Here is a 21,641-nt window from a genome sequence, read left to right on the forward strand (position 1 = left end):
AAGCAATGCAAATGGTGCATAAGATTGTCACTGCTATAGACTTGCAAACCAAAAATACTGGAAATACTTCACTGCTGGAAAGATGACCTCATGGGGCTCTTGTTTCCTGGCTCTCAGCTACTTGGGAGGTGCACATCATCCAAAGCAGTTCCCATAAACATAAATAAATGCATCATAAGCCAGAGAACATATTACATGAAATCCCTTGCAAATTTAGATTCTCATAAGCCAAAATGGCATACCCTGGAGTATCACTATAATGGCAAATCAGCTTAGAAAAGAATAAATAAGACCAGGATAAGGAAGAGTTTTAATCATTAGATTAAGGATTTGGGACTTATCTGGGAGGCTTATAAAATCTGGAAAGGGGAATGACATGGTGAAAGATGTCTTGAAGATTAATCTAGAAGTCATGTACAGAGTAGAATTAGGTAAGGGAAGAATGAGGCGAGAAGGCTATTTTAGATGCCATTTTGGAGTAGATTGGGTAAAGTTTGATGAGATTGTGAATAAAGGAAATGACAATACCAAACACATTAATAATAATAATAATTAATATTTGTTGAGTGCTTCATATATTCCTGGCACCATTCTAAATGCTTACATGTATTAACTATGCATTTCATGTTTATTTACTATGGAATATACACTATTAGTATCCCTATTTTACCTTTGAGGCCCCAAGAAGTTAAATAACTTACCCATGGTCACAAAGCTAATGAGGAACAGAGTCAGGGTTTGAACAGAGCCATCTGGCCTGTTCATACACGGGCTTCTGTGTCTGCTCTGCAGATCCTCAAGCACTGACTCTGTGCCGGCCACGTGATGACACTGAGAGGGACATTAAAGGAGCCCAGTCCAAGGCACATTCCAAGTCCCTCCTTTCTCTTTGTCTCCATGGCCACTACCTGAGTCCAGGACAGTGACTCTTCTTCTCTGAAACAGCCTCTGGCTGTTTTCCCTGGCTCCACACTGTTTTCCCTGGATGCAGCCTCCAATCAATGCTGTACCCTCACCCGGGTGATCTACCAAAAGCCCAGAGCTGATCCCATCACACTTCTCTTCAAAATCGCTGGGATAAAGTCCAGAGCTACTATGTGCCTTCTGAGGCCCAACATAATCTGGTCCCGGATCATTTTGCATTCTAGGTTCCAGACATAAGACTTCATACTCTCTCATTCTGGGATTTTGTAGATGATGCTCTCTCCCTTTAAAATGTTTCCCATCCTTTCCACCTTCCTCCCTGTTCTTCACGGACTAACTTCTACTCACCCCTCACATCCAACCTGAGAGGTCACTTCGCTCAGAAGTGCTCCAACACCCTGAACCACGTGTGCCTTAGGCCCTCTCTGACATGCTTGGACATTGCCCTGTACCATCGCTCATTGGCTTACTCCACTGAATATTAAGTTCCGTGAGGTCAATGACCTTGTTCATTCTTTCCTCCCCAACACTTAGCATGGTATCAAATACATAGTGGACTCCAGATAATTTTTTTAATTGAAGGATAAACAAGGAATGAGTTTAATAGGATGTTAAAAATCAAACTCTTTTTTTTTGGAAAAGACTTTTTTTTTTTTTTTTTTTGCGGTACGCGGGCCTCTCACTGTTGTGGCCTCTCCCATTGCGGAGCGCAGGCTCCGCACGCGCAGGCTCAGCGGCCATGGCTCACGGGCCCAGCCGCTCCGCGGCACGTGGGATCCTCCCGGACCGGGGCACGAACCCGCGTCCCCTGCATCGGCAGGCGGACTCTCAACCACTGCGCCACCGGGGAAGCCCTGGAAAAGACTTTTTTATTGAGGTAACATAGATCTATATCATTATATAAGTTGCATGTGTACAACGTCATATTGCTACTTCCGTATACTGCACAGCATGGTCACCACCAAAAACTTAGTTTCCATCTCTCTCCACACAGTTGATCTCCTTTACCCATTTCACCCAGCCCTCCACCCCCATCCCTTTGCCTCTGGTAACCACTACACTGTACCCACTGTATCTATGTCAAGCTTTCTTTTAATACATTAAACATAACTAGTGCCATTGGGAGCATCAAGGGAGCATTTAAGAGAATTATTTTGGAGTTGCTCAGTTTAGATTGGGACCTGTTGAATTTGGTGATAAAATGTTATCCAAGAAGAAACGACCTGTGTGCAGCTGGAATGATGGAATCGGGGCTCATTTGTGAGGCTGGAAGATTCAGACTTGCTAATTTTACCACTTTTTTTAAGAGAATTTTGCTTTCCTCACTTTGCTCAGTAGCATTTAGCTAGACTGATTGTGGCTTTATTCTGGTGGAACCAGAAATCAAAATTAATACCTGGCATATTCCTTTCTAGGTTGTGTATACAGTCATAACATAGAAAGGAGAATTACTTTTCTCTGTACTGTTCAGAAAGTTTGCTTGTATCTTTTTTATTCTGCTGTTGCTTGCTTAGGTTGTGAATGAAAGGGTAGATTTCAGAGAGAGAAGCCAAAGCTGAAGTGCTCTGGATTTAATTACACAGCAAATAGAAATGATATTCCTGATCCTATGAAGAATAAGTTTGGCTTTTCTATATATTATTTGAGAAGGACTTAATAAAAAGTGGATTTTCTGGATGAAGACTTGTGAATGCAGTTACAGCCCCATAATCTTACCAAGGTGAAGTGTTTCTGCTCCAGCCTTCAGAGACCTGACTAACAGTTGATAAGTGCTTTTAGGGTGAGATGTGAATCTGTTTGCTAAAAGCAGCCTCTGAGCTAGAGAGAGGTGTCCCCATAGCCCAGCTGGCAGATAGCCCCTGCCGAAGGACATGAGGGCATCTGTCCTATGGACTTAAGGAACGGCCCACTCATTTTCTTTTGGTTAGATATGTGAGGAGTTTGTATGTTTGTCTAGGCAGAAAAAATTCTTCCTTTCTGATGGATCATTTAGAAGGGTGTGGTAGTGGTGCAGGGGTCTGTGTGTGTGTGTCTGTGTGTGTTAATCTGTAGCTTAATGTTTCACCACAGTGCAAACAAAGTGCTTCCCTTAGTAGCCTCCATATCTACAGGAATAAGATCCTCCTTACAAAAGGACCTGAAGGATTACAGGAAAGACATACCCAGGCCCAAACACCAGGTTTGCTTTGTGTGGCTTTGGATGAATGGATAAAGAAAATGTTGCCGTTTACAACCACCTGGATCAACCTCGAGGACATTATGCTAAGTGGAAAAAGCCAGACATAAAAAGAAAAAACTTACATGATCTCACTTATATGTGGAATCTAAAAAAGTAGAAGTAGAGAGTAGAATGGTGGTTACCGGGGTGGGGAGCTGGGGTGTATGGGGATATTGATCAACGGGTACAAAGTTCTATAGGATCCATTCTATAGGATGAATAAGTCTAGACAGCTCATGTACAGCATGATGACTATAGTTAGTAATACTGTATTGAATCTTGGAAATTTGCTAAGAGAGATTTGCTAGAATCTAAAAGGGTAGATTTCAGGTGTTCTCATCACACACAAAATATGGTAACTATGTGAGGAGATGACCTGTCAATTAGCTTAACTGTAGTAATCATGTCATTATGTATATGTCTATCAAATCATCATGTTGTACACCTTAAATATGTGCAATTTTTATTTTAAAAATAAAAAGAACTTGGATAAGGGGAAGAGTGATGACAGAAACAAAACCCAGAGGATCTGGTTGGATGGGGAAAGAAAAACCAGTTGATAGACTTGCTGACTTTGAGGGCAAAACCCAAAAGGCATTTGGAGTCAGAGGACTGGAACACAGGAGGGAACGCCAGGCTGGTTATTTAGACCTGGAAATTACTTTTGAAATAAAGCCATGAGGTAGAGCTGCCTCTGCCTCAAATTCAGCATGTGTACGTTTCGAGGGTCCCTGCCTAATCCCAGCATGGCCAGAGGGAACCTAGGGATAGATGGAAGATGTGGTTCATGGGGTGTAGGATGGGCAACTTTACTTTTTGAATAATTCTTTTCTAAGCAGCAACACTTATAACTTTATTCTAAATAAGTAGACCCAAAGCAAAATCATTCTTAAAGCTGAGCTCCCAGCAGAGCCAATTTTCATCCAGCTTCTGCAATTCACCCAACTCAGCTCGCGTCGCCAGAGTCTGTCCTTCCAGATTGATGTGTGCAATAGCATCTGTCAGCAGTGGCTGTGGAGTAGTATTTTAATGGGTCCCAAAGATTTTCATCAGAAGATGCTGTACGTCAATGACAACGCAGCTCCCCAGTTGGCATTGCTGACACTTTTCCTAGCAGAGGAGGCTGCCCTGCAGGCATTTAAGAGATACTGAGGGTCCAGCATTTGGAGGTTGGTTAACAAGTGAAACCCTGAAGATGATGTTTATGTGGCTGTATGTAGAGTAGTGATTTATGTTATTTTAAGCTGAGATGCAAATTCTGTGAGTAAGGAGAGCAAGCTGCTGCCTTCTGGAGTCGTGAATGTCTTAGGGAACAAGAGCATAAGCGGGTCCAGATTTTTAGGCAACAGAATGCTTTACACAGGTGACAAATTAGGTGGTAATTAATCACATTAAATGAGGATTCACCATGGAATTCCTTCAAACAGCCAGATCCCCTTGTCACTTAATGTACTTGATTAAAAGTCGTTACCCACAACATCTCTTACATAAAGCATGGTTCCTCATATTGATTTCAATGGATTCTGTTCATTATGAGGAACATTTCTGCAGAGAAAATTCACTCCTACAAAGTTACTAGGTTACTCTTATCACACATAAACCAGAAACAAGATTTGTCTGCCCTCAGCTTGTACTGTTCGTATCTTCGTGTGAGCTCTTAGCTTGCACGTGTACCTGGAACTTCCTAATGGCTGATTCCTGTTCTCCTGGCCCCTTCACTTTATTCGGGAACAAATGGGCATCTGATTCCCAGTCTCCAGGGATGGTCCATCTATCTTTGACCGCGTATCAAGACTCGGACCACATTCCGGGAGACAGTAAAACACAAGGTCCCTCCTGCAGTCTCTGGTGATGAGTCGGGTCTTGCTGTGCATGGTTCCATAACTGTCATCTTCCACCCAGTCCTAGTTCTGAAAATGACCCCTCTCAGCGGAGAGGCCAAGCACAGCATTGAGGGTCCCTTATGGGGAAGCGGGTTAATAATCAGGGAAACTGAGTCTTAAAGAGAAGCAGCTTGTCCAAGGAACGAAGGCCTCGACACCCACCAAACCGGGTAGACTTCAGGGCTGCAGATTCTACCTTTGCACTTCCAGCCTAGAACTTGACTCAAGTGAGTAACAACTTCATTCTCATTTCCATGTCTTAGGGGACAGTGATCTTCAAATTCTAGGAATTTTGCCTGACACATGAGTTTGTAAACTTACAATTTTAGTGTAGTTTTTGTTGTTTAGGAGTTAGCTTAAAAAGCAGAAAGAGGATTAAAGGGAAGAGATGATAATTAATGAGTATCTTACTTTAGAGTTTTACTTAATAGCCTACTAATCCCTTTCACCTAATTGTTTATTCCCTTCTGTCTTTAGTCCATTGGGGCTGCTGTAACAAATTCCACAAACTGGGTGGCTTATAAACAACAGAAATTTACTTTTCACAGTTCTGGAGGCTGGAAGTCCAAAAACCAAGGCACCAGCCTGGTCGCATTCCAGAGAAGGCCCTCTTCCTGTTTCCTAGCCGACAACCTCTCTCTGTGTCCTCACATGGTAGAAGAGGCTAGGAGTCCTGTGGGGTCTCTTTCGTAAGGCCACTAATCCCATTCCTGGGGCCTCCACATTTAGGAGCTAAGCACCTCCCAAAGGCCTCACTTCCTAATACCAGTACACTGGGCATTAGGATTTCAACATAGGAAGTTGGGGGGGGACATAAACATTCAGACCACAGCACCAGCCTTTCAGCATACTTGACAAAACAGACAATCTGCGCGGAGAAGAGGTGGTAGAGGAGGAACATGACAGTGCCAGTATCAGAAGTCTTTATCTGGAAAGGTCAGGTGCAAAAGGCCCTAAGCGTCAACATACACGAGGGGAAAACAGAGTCAAATTGCAGCTGTCCATGGAAAGGCTATATGAAATATAAAACAAATTTCTCTCTCTTCCAGTCTGCCTTCCTCCATATTCACTTAGATACCTGGGTGCCTTGGTCAGAGCAGGCACTCAATACGTATTTGTTGAACTGGATCTAGACAAACAAAAGTCTAAGCAAATATTTTAAAAGTAAACTGCTAAGTGATGCTTAAAGTTTAAAAACGAGAGTAGGATGCCATTCTAGTGAGTGTGTCTCATGAATTACACCTCATGGCTCTGACCAAGGCAGGCCAGCTTGTCTAATAGTACCAAGGCCCTGGTCCCTAATTGTTGTTGAGGACTCTTTGCTCTCCTCCCTCAGCCTGCTGCAGCCACCTAGCCCCACGCATGTTCTTAACAAGACTTGTGGTGAAAACTGCCCCACGACGTTTCTGAACATTTTTTTAATAAGGTGGAGAAACACAAATCCTATTTAGCTGTGTGGTGTTTTATTTTTTTCCTTTCTGATGCATTCTGTGGGTGTGGGAGGAGGCTCAGCTTTCGTAGGCATCAGCCTAGAGAATATACCGCCAGGAACACTGACAGGTCCAGCTGCCTGTGGCTTTGTCGGAGGATGTGGGGAGCGCTCCATCCTGGAGGCTCACAGCTGATGCCAGGAGGAGGAATAGTTCCTCTTTAATGATGCCTGAAAAGTGCCTTTTGCAAATCATTAGCAAATTAAAGAAGGTGAAGGCATTTGGGCCCAGGTTTCAATTAGACAGAGATCCACATAATAGCCTAGTATTTATTGAGCTCTTACTTTGTGCCAGGCATTGTGATAAGCATTCTACATGGTCTGTCATCTATACTGCAAGTAATGGAAAACCTGAACAATACCTTAATCCCCAAAGGCATTTGTTGTTGCTTTAATAGGAAGTCTGAAGTCAGGCATTCTAGTCCTGGCTTGGCAAGATCAACAGTATCATCAAGGAGAAAGGTTCTTTCTCTCTCTCACTTCCATCATCCCTAGTGGGTTGACTTTCATCCTTAGCTTCACGAGATGGCTGCCACTGTGCCAGACATCACATCTACATTAAAGGTAGGAAGGAGGAGGGACAAGTAGGCACTAAGAGAATTTCTCTTCCTTATATATTCTTTTTATATGGAAGCAAAATTTTTCCAGAAACCCCTTAGCCTATATCCCATCAACGTCATATTGCAGAACTGGGGCACATAGACACCTCTAAGTGCAAAGGAGGCTAGAAAAGGAGCATTTAGCTTTTGTAGCTTCTGTAGGTAGACTGGCAAGAGGGGATTGGGAATGGCTATTGGGTTAGTCAAGCAACAGTGTCTGCCTTATATGGATTACTTATTTAATCCTCTCAATAACTCTATGAATGGAAGTACTGTTGTTATCCTAAGTTGACCAACAAGGAGATAATAATTAAGAGACTTGCCCAAGGTCATGCAGCAAATAAATGGTCTGGCTAATAGCTTTAACTATACCAGGCAGCTATCTAGCAAGATGGTTAAGAAGACAGGTTATAGAGATAGACTACCTTCTAGAGTTTGAATCCAAGTTGTACTACTTTCTAGTTATATATCCTGGGAAGTTATTTAACCTCTTTCTGCCTCAGTTTGCTCACTTGTCAGATGGGGATAATAATAATAATTATCCTAGGTTTATTGTAAAGATTTAAGTGACCTAATACTTGAAAAGTATTACAGGATTTGGCTTTTAATAAGCATTGAAAAAGTGTTAACTAAGAAGCTATGAAGCAAACAGCTTGATTTATAATAACCCTAAAGTGGAAATAGCCTATGTGTGCACCATTGATAAAATGGGTTAATAAACTGTGGTATATTCATGCAAGTGAATGCTATCCAGCAATGAGAAATGATGAGTTATTAAAATACACAACAACATAAGAGAGTCACAGTGAGTGAGTCTCGTAATCCAGACATGAAAGAGTACACACCATATGACTCCATTGATTTGAAGTTCAAAAACAGGCAAAGCTAATCTGTAGTGATAAAAGTCAGAATGAGTTTCCTTCAGAGGATTACGTCTGTGAGAAGGTATGAGGGAACTTTCCGGGGTGCTGGAAAAGTTCTATATCTTTTTTTTTCTTTATTTTTTTATACAGCAGGTTCTTATTAGTCATCCATTTTATACACGTCAGTGTATACACGTCAATCCCAAAAGTTCTATATCTTGATCTGAGTTCTGGTTATGCAGGTATATACACATGTAAAATTCATTGATTCATTGATTTGTGCACTTAAGATGTATGCATTTTATTATATATGTTATACTCTATCTTAAAAGGACATAAAAATTTTAAAAAGAAACTAGGAAGCGTAACCATAGCCATTCATGCTGACTGACACCTCTGCAGAAAACCCTCAGAAGAAAATGTTGGCAGGAAGGGAAAGGAGGCCCACCAATATCATGGGTCATTCGTCTTCTCTCAGAAAGCCCCCGTGGCCCTCTCCTGCAGCACAGGAAACCTCTGAGTCATATTCCCAGTCTTGGAGATGTGTTTGCACTGGAGCCATCGCTGCCCTCTTGCCTGACTCCTAGGCGATCAGTGGTGGACTTTGGTGGTGAGGCAAACAGGAATACAACATCTCTCAGCATTTCATGGGCTTATCCTGTTAGTAGTCAAATTGCCTACAGATTCACCAGTCAGAATGCCAGGATGCCTCAGCCTGGGAATGCCCCCAAGAACTGTCCTGCCAAAGGCAGATTTCCATGGAGCTGACCACCTAAAGAGCTCCGGCTCTTCGTGGAACGAGGGCATGGATGGTGTACCCACTGAGCTGGAGACAAAATGAGGCAAGAAATGGACAAGGGCATTTAGGCTGACAAGGCAGTGGGGCTGAGAAGGCATCAGGCCCTTTGGGCAATTCTAAGCTTCAAAAAGATCCTCTGAAGGAAACAGTTCAGAGTCAGAGCAGACCGATACTATGGACTTTCTTAAGTTCTGGTACTTTCCAGGGCTGCAGGGTGTAAGAAATGACTTGATTGTGATTTGGGCCTGTGGGAGGTAGAGTGGAAGGAAGGGGTGTGACCTTCGACCGGGCAAGAGACTGCTGCATTTTATGACAGCCGAACACAAAGCCTTTTTTTTCCTTTTCACCCGCATGAGAAACTTTTTGGAAATTTCAGTAACCAATTAAGCAAACAGGAGAGGGATGAGCTGGATTGGGCCTGCGGCCCTCAAACACACCATGAGTGTGAGGAGGAGAGAATCACAGCCTCAGCTGTGGGTCACCAGAGGAGGGGCTGCCTTTGTTTAAAGTCTGTCACCACGAATCACCCAAGGTGCTCTCTGCACTCCTTCCCTCCCCTCTGCTTAGGAATGCCTGAGAATCCTGCCAGAAAACTGAGGCCTGGGGGAGGGGAGCCCGCCCACCGAGTCTGCCTGGGAAACGGGTCGGATCCGTCTCCATCCTGGGTTCAGGTGGTCCCAGGACCGGCTTTGGCCTGCGCCGCCCCAGCACTTCCCTGGTCCCCTTAGTCTCCAGTCACCAGAGGGACTCCTCCTCTTCCGAAGGCTGCAGGGCCCTAGATGGAGCACAGGCTGTGAATCTGTAACAGTTACACATCTTCCGTGTGGGCCTTTGTCTGCACTCCTGCCCTGGACCCCATACACATTGGGACTGGGCCCACTGCAAAACCTAACACTGGTTCAGAAGATCCCCTGCAACGTGAAGGAGGCATTAGGTCATCTTCTTCTCCCATCTCACTACCCATGGCCCCGCCCATATCCGCTTTAACCTCAAAGCAGCCAAAGAGAAGGTACTCACTCTCCCTATATCCTCTTTCTCTTCGCTGCCCCACCCAGAGAAGCTCCAATATGGTTCCTCCAGAATGTCGGGTATCTGCTGGCATCCTTGCTCAGCAAAGCCTCCTCCTGAGGCCAACCACCACAGTCAGCCTCCAACTTAAAGATAATGAGTTTGGGGGGGCATCTGACTGACAAAGACAGATGCTGCTTCTGGCGAAAAGGAAAAAAAATGGTGTATTTCCTTTCCCCAGGAAGTACAACATTCTTCACAAATGTTATTTTCTCATTAGTACTCACAGCCTCCACAGGGAGCCTGATGATATCATGAGTCCTGATTTCACCCACAGAGAAATTGAGCCATACATCAGTTCTGCCCGTTCTGATTTGATGGCTGGAAAACAGAAGGTCTTTTCCTCTTTTTGGACTAGAATTAGATCTCATTTCCATTCAACAAAACACTCAGGAGGATATGGCTCTTCTGCTTTGAACAAGTGTCTTCCTAAACACAGTTTGATGGCTTTGGGGCATGCACATTCAGTCTAGACCTATGAGGGCTTTCAAATTCCATATGGTTGGACCAGACTCTGATTAGTAATGGGTTTACAGATGTTAGATGAACCTTCTGGAGTGCCCTTAGCAGCCCAACCAAACTCAACATGGGGAATTTTGGTAAGTGTGAGGGTCCCAAACAGTGGCTTCACTCAACCTAAACAACATTAAGACCTAGCTTTTATGTTCAACTATACATATCATTTTAAGATTATTTTGTACTCTCTCCCTCTCTTAAATACTTGCTGAAGTTTAAGTCCATTCAGTGCAGGGATGGTAAGTCCCGCCTGTGTTTAGGCCAATTGAGTGATGGCCAGCATTTCTATAGCTGGTGACTCTGGTCTATATCATGCACAGAGAGAAGAAATCCCTGCAGCTTCCATAGTGGAAACAAGCGAGCAAAAATAGCAAAAGTATGTTTAGAGACCGGTCCAAAATATCCTATTAGCTGGTAGTTTTTATGGAACGTTCAGACATACCAAAGGGAAGATGCATTTCTTCCATCATGGCCCAGCATATAAGCCCTGTTTTTCAAAGGGTAGAAAAATCCATGTTTTTACTGAATGAATATTTATGGAGCACTTTCTCTGTGCCAGGCACTAAGACCCAAACAATAAGCTGCAGTCCCTGTTATTAGGGCTCCCAGCCTGATAGGAGACAAGCATGAGGAGAAATGGCTCAGGATAATGTGTGCTACGATTAGTGCTGTGGTCACACAGAGAAGAAGGGCTCTTTCGAGTTGGTGAATCTTCACAGAGGAGGTGAGGCTCCAGAGTTCTCAGGACTGGGCTGGGGAGAGGGGAGCCAGGGTGGGAAAAACAGCAGATGCAAAGGCAGAGAGGGGAAACAGCAGATAATTCAGGAATGCATGCTGATTCAGATTGCTAGAATCGCAAGGCTCATGAAGGGTGGGGTTGGGAAATCATAAAAGGTGTTATGTGCTGAACCAAGGAATTCTGAATTTATCCTGAGGCCATTATGGAGCCTGCAGCAGGATAAAAGGGAATAAAAGCGTTTACATGGTCCGGTCGTTTTTTTTAAAGCCCACTCTATTGGCCCACACTAGAGGAGAGAATATATTATAGGAGACAGAGGAAAACTGGTGCTTGATTGCCTTACAAACATGAGGCCCAGACTTCAAAAACACCCTTGCATTTCCCAGTACAATACAGTGGGATGGTTATAAGGTTAGCCTGGAGCCAGACAGTTTCAGGTTCAAGCTTCAGCTGTGCCAGGTACTAGCTGTGTGACGTTAGGGAGGTTACTTAACTTTTCTGATCCTCTGTCTTGTCATCTGTGAAACCAAGATAACAATGGATATTACTATTGAATGAGATGATGCATAGAAAGTGGTCAGCACAATGCCCTTCCTAGAGTCCCCAGCTCACTCTGTCATTCATATATAGGTATATATTTGAATTCCTACTATGGATCAGACAATGAGGATATGTGGTGAGCAAATCCACTACAGTCCCCGCTCCATGTGAATCTTAGAGTCTAAAGGGGGAGGCATGCATTAAACAAAGCTTCCCATAAGCGATGACATAGCTACGTGCCAATTTCAGTGCTATGAAGTTCAGATACAAGATGCTCCGAGCACATAAAGGGTTGAGGCTGGAGGAGGGGAGTGGATTTAGCAAAAGAATCAGCAAAGGCCCTTAAGCTAACACTGGAAGGATGAATAGGAGTAACTCAGGCAGGCGTAAGAGGGAGAGCTGTTTAGGCGGAAAGACTAGAGTACAATAAAAAGCTGGTTTGTTCTGGGATCTGGTGGGAAGCAAGGCTGAAGAGGCAACACTGGGCTTGGATCCCAAAGAGCCTTCTAGGGCTCAGTGGGGATGTGAAGTTTTATCCTCTGTGCAGGCTTCCTTTCCTCCCCTCCACCCTCAAAGGGGAGTGTGACATGGTGCAGCTGGCCTTGACTGTTAGCGGTTCCTTAGCGTGCAGACCTTCAGCAGCTGTCGGGCCTCTGCGAGGCAGGCCTGGCATGATCCCCTGAGACCACAGGCCAAGGCACCACTCGGGCTGACTTGGCCGCCCAGGGGAGCGCTTGACGGTGTTTTGATCGAATTTCACCGAATTTGCCAAAGCTTTGTCACATGTTTTCTCAGGCACTTGACAAGCCAAGGGCAGGAGAGGACATGCTGTGGGGGATTAGGGGGAGAGAACAGGTGAGGAACACAGGTAATCAGGCCATCTGGGACTCTGGCACTGACGCAGTTTGCTGCTCCCAAAACCCAGGAAGAAGTGACAGTTCAGGGCACTCATTGTCCACCGGCTGCCAACCTTGCAGACCTATCTTCCTGACACCCAGTTGGGCAGGAGGCAAGAGCACATGCACAGAATGCAGACTCTCCACCCTGGGATATCCTGTAACTCCCCTCAGCACTGGGAGAACTCCCTTACCTGTCCCAGCCATCAGCCCCCAAATCTCTCTTCCTAGCAAGGCAAGAAACCCGGGCTCTCAAGCCAGACCTGTTTTTTTTTTTTTTTTTCACATATCAAAGGATAATACACATGGAAACAAATAGTTTTCTATCCACCTAAGGATCTGCTTTGCTTCTGAGCAACAATCTGTCAGCTATTCTTGCAACATAAAAGCTTTAATTTGACCAAACTTCAGGAAAGACTTCCATTTGTAAATTTACAAGGAGGAATTTCAGATTAAGTTGGCCCTTATACCCCTAGATCTCTCATTTGGGCCAAGTCTGAGAGATTTCCTTCTTTGAGTCACTCCATTTCAGGCACGTGAGCCTGTCACTGCCTGGGCAGGGACACCATGTCTGGTAAAGTCACCTCTAATTTAGAGGTTAATGGGTTCAATTTCTTTATTCTATTTACTCTGCCATTTTCTCAAGGAAATATTAGAACTAATTCTTTTCTTCAGAAAGTAGCTCTACTTTGGGTGGGAAGGTACATGGGGCACTACATTATTTGGGGGGGTTGGTTTTATTTATTTTTACTTTTAATGACTTTTGTAAAGTATAGTTGATTTACAATGTTGTGTTAGTTTCAGGTGTACAGCTAAGTGATTCAGTTATACATATACCTATTCTCTTTCAGATGCGTTTCCCTTATAGGTTATTACAAAATGTTGAGTATAGTTCCCTGTGCTCTACAGTAGGTCCTTGTTCGTACATTATTTTAACTTCTTTAGCTGTGCAGTCTCACATGGGCTCCTCCTTGCTTATTCTATAATGGTGGTTGCTAAAGTACGTTCTACCGGCCTTTCTGGGCACAGTGTGCTGATGGGGAATTCTAATTCTGACCCTGTCTCTACATGATTCTTTCCAGGCAACACTGCCCAACTTCTTCTCTTAGATGTGTAAGGTCAATTACATCACTTCCCCTCCCTGTCTGTTCCCTCATTTATCGAATGAGGGGCTGTAATCGTGCATCACTTTGACCCTCTCTAGCTCTAAAAAGTTTTTTGAAATCCTGGGATACATCCTTAGCTGTTTGACTTAATCAATTTGGTAGTCCTGTGGAAACTGGGGTCCTACCTGTGCTAAAGCAGAAATGATATTTCCTCGGGCTATCTCAGTGATTCTCAATGTTGAAGCCAATGGGATGGCATTTGGAGATGGAGCTTTTGGGAAGTAATTACGGTTAGATGAGGGCGGGGCCCACATCATGAGATTAGTGTTCTTATTAGAAGAGACACCAGAGGGCTTTCTTCACCACCCCCTCCCCCAAGCACATACCAAGGAAAAGCCACGTGAGGTCACAGCTAGAAGGTTGCCACTTTACAAGCCAGGAACAGAGAGCTCTCACAAGAACCTTAATTGGCCCACACCTTGATCGGACTTGTCAGCCTCCAAACTGTGAGAAGCAAATTTCTATTGTTAAAGCCACCTAGTCTATGGTAGTTTGTTCTGGCAGCCTGAGCCAACTAGGACAGCAAGCATTCTCTAGGATAGTCATGGTGCCTGAGCCTTGGATATCTTCATGATGAAGGTCATGGCGCCTGAGCCTTGGATATCTTCATGATGAAAGTCATGGTGCCTGAGCCTTGGATATCTTCATGGCGCCTGATCCTTGGATATCTTCAGGAAGACCAACCCTCATGTACTCAGAGCAATATGGAATGTATCATCAAACAGGCAAAGCAGAGGCTTTTAATGCCTTGTTCAAGTGAAGATGAGCAGCGTTGTCCCACAATTTCTATGCATTGCTGTTTGTTAGGAGTCAGAATTATCTGAATGAGACTGCAAAGTACTTTAAATAAGTACTAAATAGGTAGCCACGGGAATGACCACCTCAGTCCTCTTTGGAAGCAGGAAGGGTAGGAGTTATAAAAGTATACGAGTCAGAATTAAACAAGAAAATGGATGTCTCCAGCCACAAAACTAATTCTTGCAGCATGTCATTTTCAGCACTATAATGATTTCCATAGCACAGCTTTTAGCTCCACTGGAAGTGACAATGCAGCTGTCGCCCTGAATATCATACGCTTTAATGGCATCTTGTGTAGTCTCATCCTTTCAGAACCAACTCAAATGTCATCTCTTCTGTGACTTTTCTAAATGTCATTTGAAAGTGACTTTGTATATTTTTGCATTCCACAGGCCCCATACAATATTTATTCATCTTTCCTTGGGGCCCCCATTGCAACTTGCTTGTAATCCATAAGGTGCTTATCACATCATATTACAGAAAGTTGTGTGTCCTTTCTGTCCTGTTAGATAGTGAACTCTTTGAGGGTAAGGCCATAGACATAGAAGTTACTCAATAAAAGCTTGAATGAATGAATGAAGTCTTGCTCCTTTGCATATGACTCATTCTTCATTCATCCCAGAATTCCAAAGACTCTGACTCAGCTGCCAGACTAAGGCTTTCTCTACCTACATCTGCCCACCTATTATATGATACTATAAACAGTAGTTAAACATTGTTTTGTTTTGGTTTTTTTGACCTCAGAATCTTTAATGAGTCATGGGTGCTACCAGGATGCAAAGCCAGTATGCTCTAAGGTCACATATGAAGATTTGATGTTTTCATAACATTTGTCCCAACTGTTGTTTTGTCCATATTTCTAAGACCTCTTGACCTGTATTCATCCTGAAATTGTTGACACTTCACAGCTGCCAAAATTCAACCACAGAAACATGGACTATTACGTGGCCTAATTTGGGAGGTGTGCCCCCAGTTTATTAGGAGAGTAACTTTCCTGTAGTTTACGGTCTTGACCAACACCTTTAAATAAAATTAAACCAATCAGCTTGGCAGGGGTCAGGTGAAAGCTCATCAGAAATGAACACACAACATCACTAAAATGATACTGCCTGGAAAATGGTACTGACTGGAAAATACAGTCAGTACACAGAGAACTTTTCAGGATCCCATGGATGGATGGAAACTGTTGCTTTATACACAGATATCATGAATTAGCTAACAGATGTCACTCTGTCGTGATACTTACTGATTAAAATGTAACTTCCTCTTGGAAAAAAAAAATTAAACCAATCATTTTGATAACAATCCAAGTGTTAAATTCAGTTAACTATTGAGAAAACTCTGTTTTCAGGTTAAATTCTATAGCACAGTTTTCCATCAGCTACTGAGTCTGTCATGCAGCTGAATGAAGAAATGAGCAGATCTTACCCCAAATGCTTACATCCCTCTACATTCCTCTTTTCTCCCTTCCTCTGTGCTAAAATCTAGCCCATTTTTTTTTCCCTTATGAATCTTGATCCTGTTTGGCTGTTACCTATATGCTACCCCCAAGGAAATCTCCTCAGAGTTTGGAGAGTTAAATAGTTGAAGACCTAACAAGACATCAGGCATCAGTGTATCTTGTGGTGGAAGGACAGAGGTTGACATTTTAAGCAAGTTTCCTGCCTTCAAGTAACACCAGGTAGGCAGCCAGCCCCCAGGCAGCTATGATGGATGTGGCCATACTAAGTGATGTGTAGAAGGGAGTAGAGAAATACTGGGGTATTGTTTTAAATAAACTTCTTAAGTTAATTCATTTTTCCACCCTCCCTCTTTACCTCCCTCCTTATCTCCCTTACTCTCTCCTTCCTTCTCTTCCTTCCTTCCTTCCTTCCCCCCTTCCTTCCTCGTTTCCTCAAGTACTTATTGAGCAATTATGATGACCTAGGCACTCTTCTAGGCTTGGAGGAAACAGCAATGAATAAGACCAGGTCCCTGTACCCTCATGGAGCTTACATTCTGGTAGAAGAGAGGTAAAATAGGCAAATAAATAACATGTAATTTCAAGAAGAAACTACTTTATTTTATTAAAAATAAAGATGAGCAAAGGGTGTGACAGTTCCTCAAAAAATTAAACATAAAATTACCATATGAACCACCAATTCCACTTTTGAGTATATAGACCCCAAACAATTGAAAGCGTGGTCTCAGACAGATATCTGTGCACTCATATTCAGAGCAGCATAATTCACAATAGCCCAAAGGTGGAAGAAACCCAAGTGACCATCAGTGGATGAATGGATAAACAAAATGTGGTGTATACATACAATGGAATATTATTTCGCCTTGGAAAGGAAGGAAATTCTGGCATGTGCTATAACATGGATGAACCTTGACAATATTTTGCTAATAAGTGAAGTAAGTCAGAAACAAAAGGACAAATATTGTATGATTTTATTTATATGAGGTACCTAAAGCAGTCAAATTCGTAGAGATAGAAAGTAGAATAGTGCTTTCCAGGAGCTGGGGAAAGGGAAGAATACAGAGTTATTGTTTAATGGGTACAGGATTTCAGTTTGGGAAGATGAAAAAGTTCTGGAGATGATGATGGTGATGGTTGAACAATAGTGAAAATGTACTTAGGGCCAATGAACTGTACACTTAAAAATGGTTAAAATGTTATGTATATTTTAACAATAAAAATCAAAAAAATCTTTTAAAAAATAAGCAAGGGGAAGGAGTAGGAATGACTTTGGTTAGGACTGTCTGGGGAAGGCTCCTGAGGAGGAGCTGACATTTGAGTAGAGATCAACGAGAATGATGAGGAGAACACGGGATGATGACATAGGGGAGTAGTTTTGGATCTTGTTCTAAGCACAACCTTGGGAAGGTTTTGGTCAGTTAATCTGATTTGCCACTTTAAAATATTATACTGGCTGCCATGTGAAAAGTAGACTGAAAGGAAGAAATCTGGAAGCTAGAAGACCAATTAAGAGACTGTGGCAGTTGTCTAGACAAATGACTGGTGGCTCAGGTGATGTTGAGATAATAAGGGAGGTGATGAACAGAGATTGGATTGGGATATCTTTTTAAGGTAGAGTCATCATGATTTGCTGATGGATTGGATGGAGGAGGGGCAGTGAGGGAAAGAGGTGCATTAAGGATGACATCTGGGTTTTTAACTGAGTAACTGATAGGTCTTGCCATCCACTGAGATGGAAATGACTAGAGGAAAAGCTAGTTGGGGAGTGGTAAGGGATGTGGAGAGGCAATCAAGAAGAGATGTGTTACATAAAAAGTAAAATCATAAACTCAGGGTCTAGCAGAGTGCTAGTACATAGAAGCCATTTATTAAATACTTGAATGAATAAATGGATGAATAAATGAATGAATGAATGAATGAAACTGAATGGGTAAATGGAGGTAGGGAGGAATGAAGAAAGGAAACTAACTCTAAATTTTACAAAATATGAAAGAGACTATTTGGCGAAATGACATGATGGTAAAGACACCAGGCTAGAATTTGGGAGAACTAGGTTCGAGTCTAAGAAAATATTTCCAAACTTCAGATTACTTCTTCCTCGTAACTTTTAATCTGGGACCACCCCCTTTACTCCTCCACAGGAAATGTGCTCACAGCTTTATTCACCCCGGTGGAGAAGCCCGTAACCCTTGCAATCCCTGTGCAAGGTTGCGGAGCTCACAACCCTAACAGGGATCAACCAATCAGTGAGCTCCTACGTCAGGGAACAGCCAATCAATGAGCTCCTCTGACAGGGACGAGCCAATCAGTGAGTGGTTGGCTTTGCACTCACCAACCATGCCTTCCTCACACCCATCACACAGGCTGGGCATCCCCGCAAGCGTTGTGCAGCAGCTCCCTCGACTGTCCAGATCAATTCTCATAAAATCAGTGCCGCAGTGTCTCGGTTTTTAAGGGCGTGGCTCTCAGCAAGCAGAAGACAAGGTTAGTTCATGCTGTGTACTGGCTGGACTTGTGTTGGCTGATCCACTAATTGCTCCTGCTGAGCCTTCAGGCTGGTTCCTACTGATAGTCACCAAGGGAGGAGAGAGCAACAGTGGAAGAAAGTATTTTTAAAGTCACCTTCACAATGACAGAGGCACAGTGTACAATGAGAAAGACGTGAAAATACTGTAAAACGGCCTCGCCGCGCAGGTTTTCACACATTAACCACCTTTGTCCTGGCTCCTCTACAGGACTGAGGCTACAGAGCGCGTCTACATCAGCCCTCTCGCCTGTTTCTCTTCCGGCAAAGAGCAGCCCACCAACGGCCTTCTGGACCAGCTCTCCGCAAAGCCCTCCCGCCTCCCCTACCGGTGCAACACCCAGCAACTCGGTCCTCCCAGATACAGCATCGGCCCGGACATCTCCATCCGCCAAGAACGTCTCCACAGAGCCCAGAGAAGAGGAACCCGCCAGCCCAGCCTCCAACTGGGAGGGCACAGACACAGAGGCCTCACCCACAAGCGGTGGGGTCCACTTAACACCCACGCTCGAGGAACACACTTCAGATACTCCCGAGGCCAGGGTGCCAGCTACAGGGTCGCCGCCCCCCGTTGAGTCTCCCACACTCACCTCCCCTCAAGCGCCAGCCTCATCACCTTCACCCCCATCAACCTCACCACCAGCGGAGGTTCCCTCTTCCTCTGTGAGCACCATCCAGAACTCCACTGAGGCCAGCACCAAGCCCACAGGAGCTCTAACCACATCAGAGCCCCCAGCGGAGGAGCACAGCTCTGGCCACATAGCCACTTCACATGCCCCAGCCGAGCCAGTGCCCGCCGAGACCACGGCCCAAGCAACTGTGCCCCCCAGAGTGACCTGTATGCTGATAGACACGGAGACCACCACTGCCTCCACCGGGGTGATCATGCAGGAAGTAGAGCATGCGCTAAGTTCAGGTGAGTCTCTGGCTAGAACACGTGGCCTTGATGACACTGAGGTGCGAAGCATGCCGTTCAGTTAACCAAACACAGTGGATTAAGTTTGAATTTTGGAGTGCAACACCTAGCTGAATTATAATTCCTAAGAATTTCCACAAGTGCAAACTTTACTTTTAGTCTCTTAATAATTTCCCCATGATAGTTCGTTAATTGTGGCCAATCTTTATAATTCGTCTTCACGTATGTCTTCATGTATGTAAACCAATGAGACTGGTTAAGCAAAGGCTTTGGGTTGAGCTTCCTAGGTTTCAGTTCTGGCTCCTGACCTTGGGCAAATTACTTCATCAGGGTGCCCTTATTTTTCCTCATCTGTAAAATAGGGATAAAAGAAAGCTGTATCATACATGGTTCTTGTGGGGATTAAATGAAATGACATATAAAGTGCTTAGAATAGTTCCTGGCAGAGAGTAAGTACTCAGGAAATGTCAGTTGTTATTACGATTTTGCTCGATGTATTAATGCAGTGTTTACCTCATGGAAATCGTCAAAGAAAGTAGGGGGTGTGTGGAGAGAATGTGCTTATTCTTTAGAGTCACTGATATATTTCATGTGAAAGACAATAACTTTTATGGAATGTCACATTTGTTTTTAATACAACCCTGTAAAGTTAGTATTATTTTTATCTTGATTTTGCAGTCTTGGAAATTATGATAGAGAGAGATTTAGGGTCTTTTCTGAGGTCACATGCATCTGACATTGAGGTGAAGTCTGGAGACTTTAGGGCACTGGGCAGGAAAAGGCCTTAGTAGGAACATTTGGCCTCTTGATTAAGAAACAGTGAGGTGAAAGCAGCCAGCAGGTGAAGGGGAAAATGGAGCTTTAGGCCCTCGCCTGCCATGGACTCAGAGGGGAATATTTGGGACTGAGCCACACAGCACCAGCTGGGGTCAAAGAAGTGGCTGTGACTGAGGAGAAATTAACTTCCTTTAACAAATAATTGATAACCATTATGAATGGAAAGTCTGGTAAACAGTGGAGGTGGGGAGAAACAGAGCTCAGATTAACAAAACATAACTCCTCAGATTAACAAAACATAACTCCTCCTTAGTAAACTGTGAAGAGCTCACAGTTTACTAAGGGATAAGGTCCCAAAGAATTGCAAATTCTTATTTCAAAGGCCCAGTGTATATCAGTGAGAGTCCCAACAAGAGAGAGAGATACAATCAAACCTGGATAAAGGCATGAATTACAAAGGTGCAGCTGGTGTATAAGAAAACCACAGGGGATCATAATTGCAGAGCTGTCATGAGTCAGGCCTAGGAGGACAGAATAGTAACCAGAACCCAGAAGGAGGGTCTTGTAGAATAGAACACCTTGGGAGGAGTAGGAACTCTTGGGGGAGGGACACAACTAAAGGTTAACCTCTGGGAGTGAAGGGAATCTATACTCTGCCCTCCCTCTCCCCGCCTCCCCACTCTGATATGCAGCCAGAAGCCGAGGACAAGGAAGCCCATTGTGGCGCATACAGTTCAACCTCCTGGAGGGCAAGTCAGAGAGCAAAGTGGAGAAAGGTGGAGAGTGGATCTGGAGAGGCAAAAGGAGGGAATCCGGCACTCACAGTCCAAACATAGCTTCCTCTGCGTAGCCTTGTCCCCATTTAGCGCCCAGTACTTAGCACGCTGTGTTTAGATGTGTACTTTCTGTCTTTACTTTCTGCCACATCCCCAGTTTCTGTCTGATACTTTCCGTGCTGCCAGCATGCAGGGAATATCTCAAGAATGGACTCAGTACCTGGAGGAGAATGGGTGTTGACTCAGTGTCCTCAGGTCTGTCCCTAACAAAGGTGCCGTCCAAGAACAGGCTTGAGGCAGTGGCCCCATGTCTTCTCTTTCCTAGTTCAGACCTCACCACCACCTGCAATACTTTTTCAGTTTTCTAACTGGTTTCCCTTCCTCCACCCTCTGCCCCCTCCAGGATACCGTAGACATGGTGGATCAATATACTGAGCACAAATTCTGAGCTTGGCATGCAAGAGACTCCCTAATGTGGCGTAACCTACTACTTTTCCAAGTCCCTCAGTTTCATGGGCTAGATTATCCAAGACAGCCCTGTTCCGCTGTTCTGGCTTGTGTTTTAGACCATGTGTCTTGATTTCCTCAACTCAAAGCCAGCAGGGCTAAGAGACACAAAATTAGTGACAGAGCTGGGTCATGAGCCAGAACTTTATAGTTCTAGGGAATATGGCCCCCAGTAAGAACT

The 21,641-nt window shown here is 44.0% G+C and overlaps 1 protein-coding gene across 1 annotated transcript in view; it reads left to right on the forward strand.

Annotated features, from left to right (window-relative positions):
• The window catches only part of PARM1 (prostate androgen-regulated mucin-like protein 1), a 101,569-nt gene that overhangs the window by 43,915 nt on the left and 36,013 nt on the right, over positions 1–21,641 (forward strand). The window contains exon 2 of the mRNA XM_059065812.2: positions 18,696–19,400. Coding sequence (XP_058921795.1) covers positions 18,696–19,400 — 705 coding nt within the window. The remainder of the gene's footprint in view (positions 1–18,695; positions 19,401–21,641) is intronic.

Source organism: Kogia breviceps, chromosome 6 (genome assembly GCF_026419965.1).
Source record: "Kogia breviceps isolate mKogBre1 chromosome 6, mKogBre1 haplotype 1, whole genome shotgun sequence".
Classification (NCBI taxonomy): Eukaryota; Metazoa; Chordata; class Mammalia; order Artiodactyla; family Physeteridae; genus Kogia; species Kogia breviceps.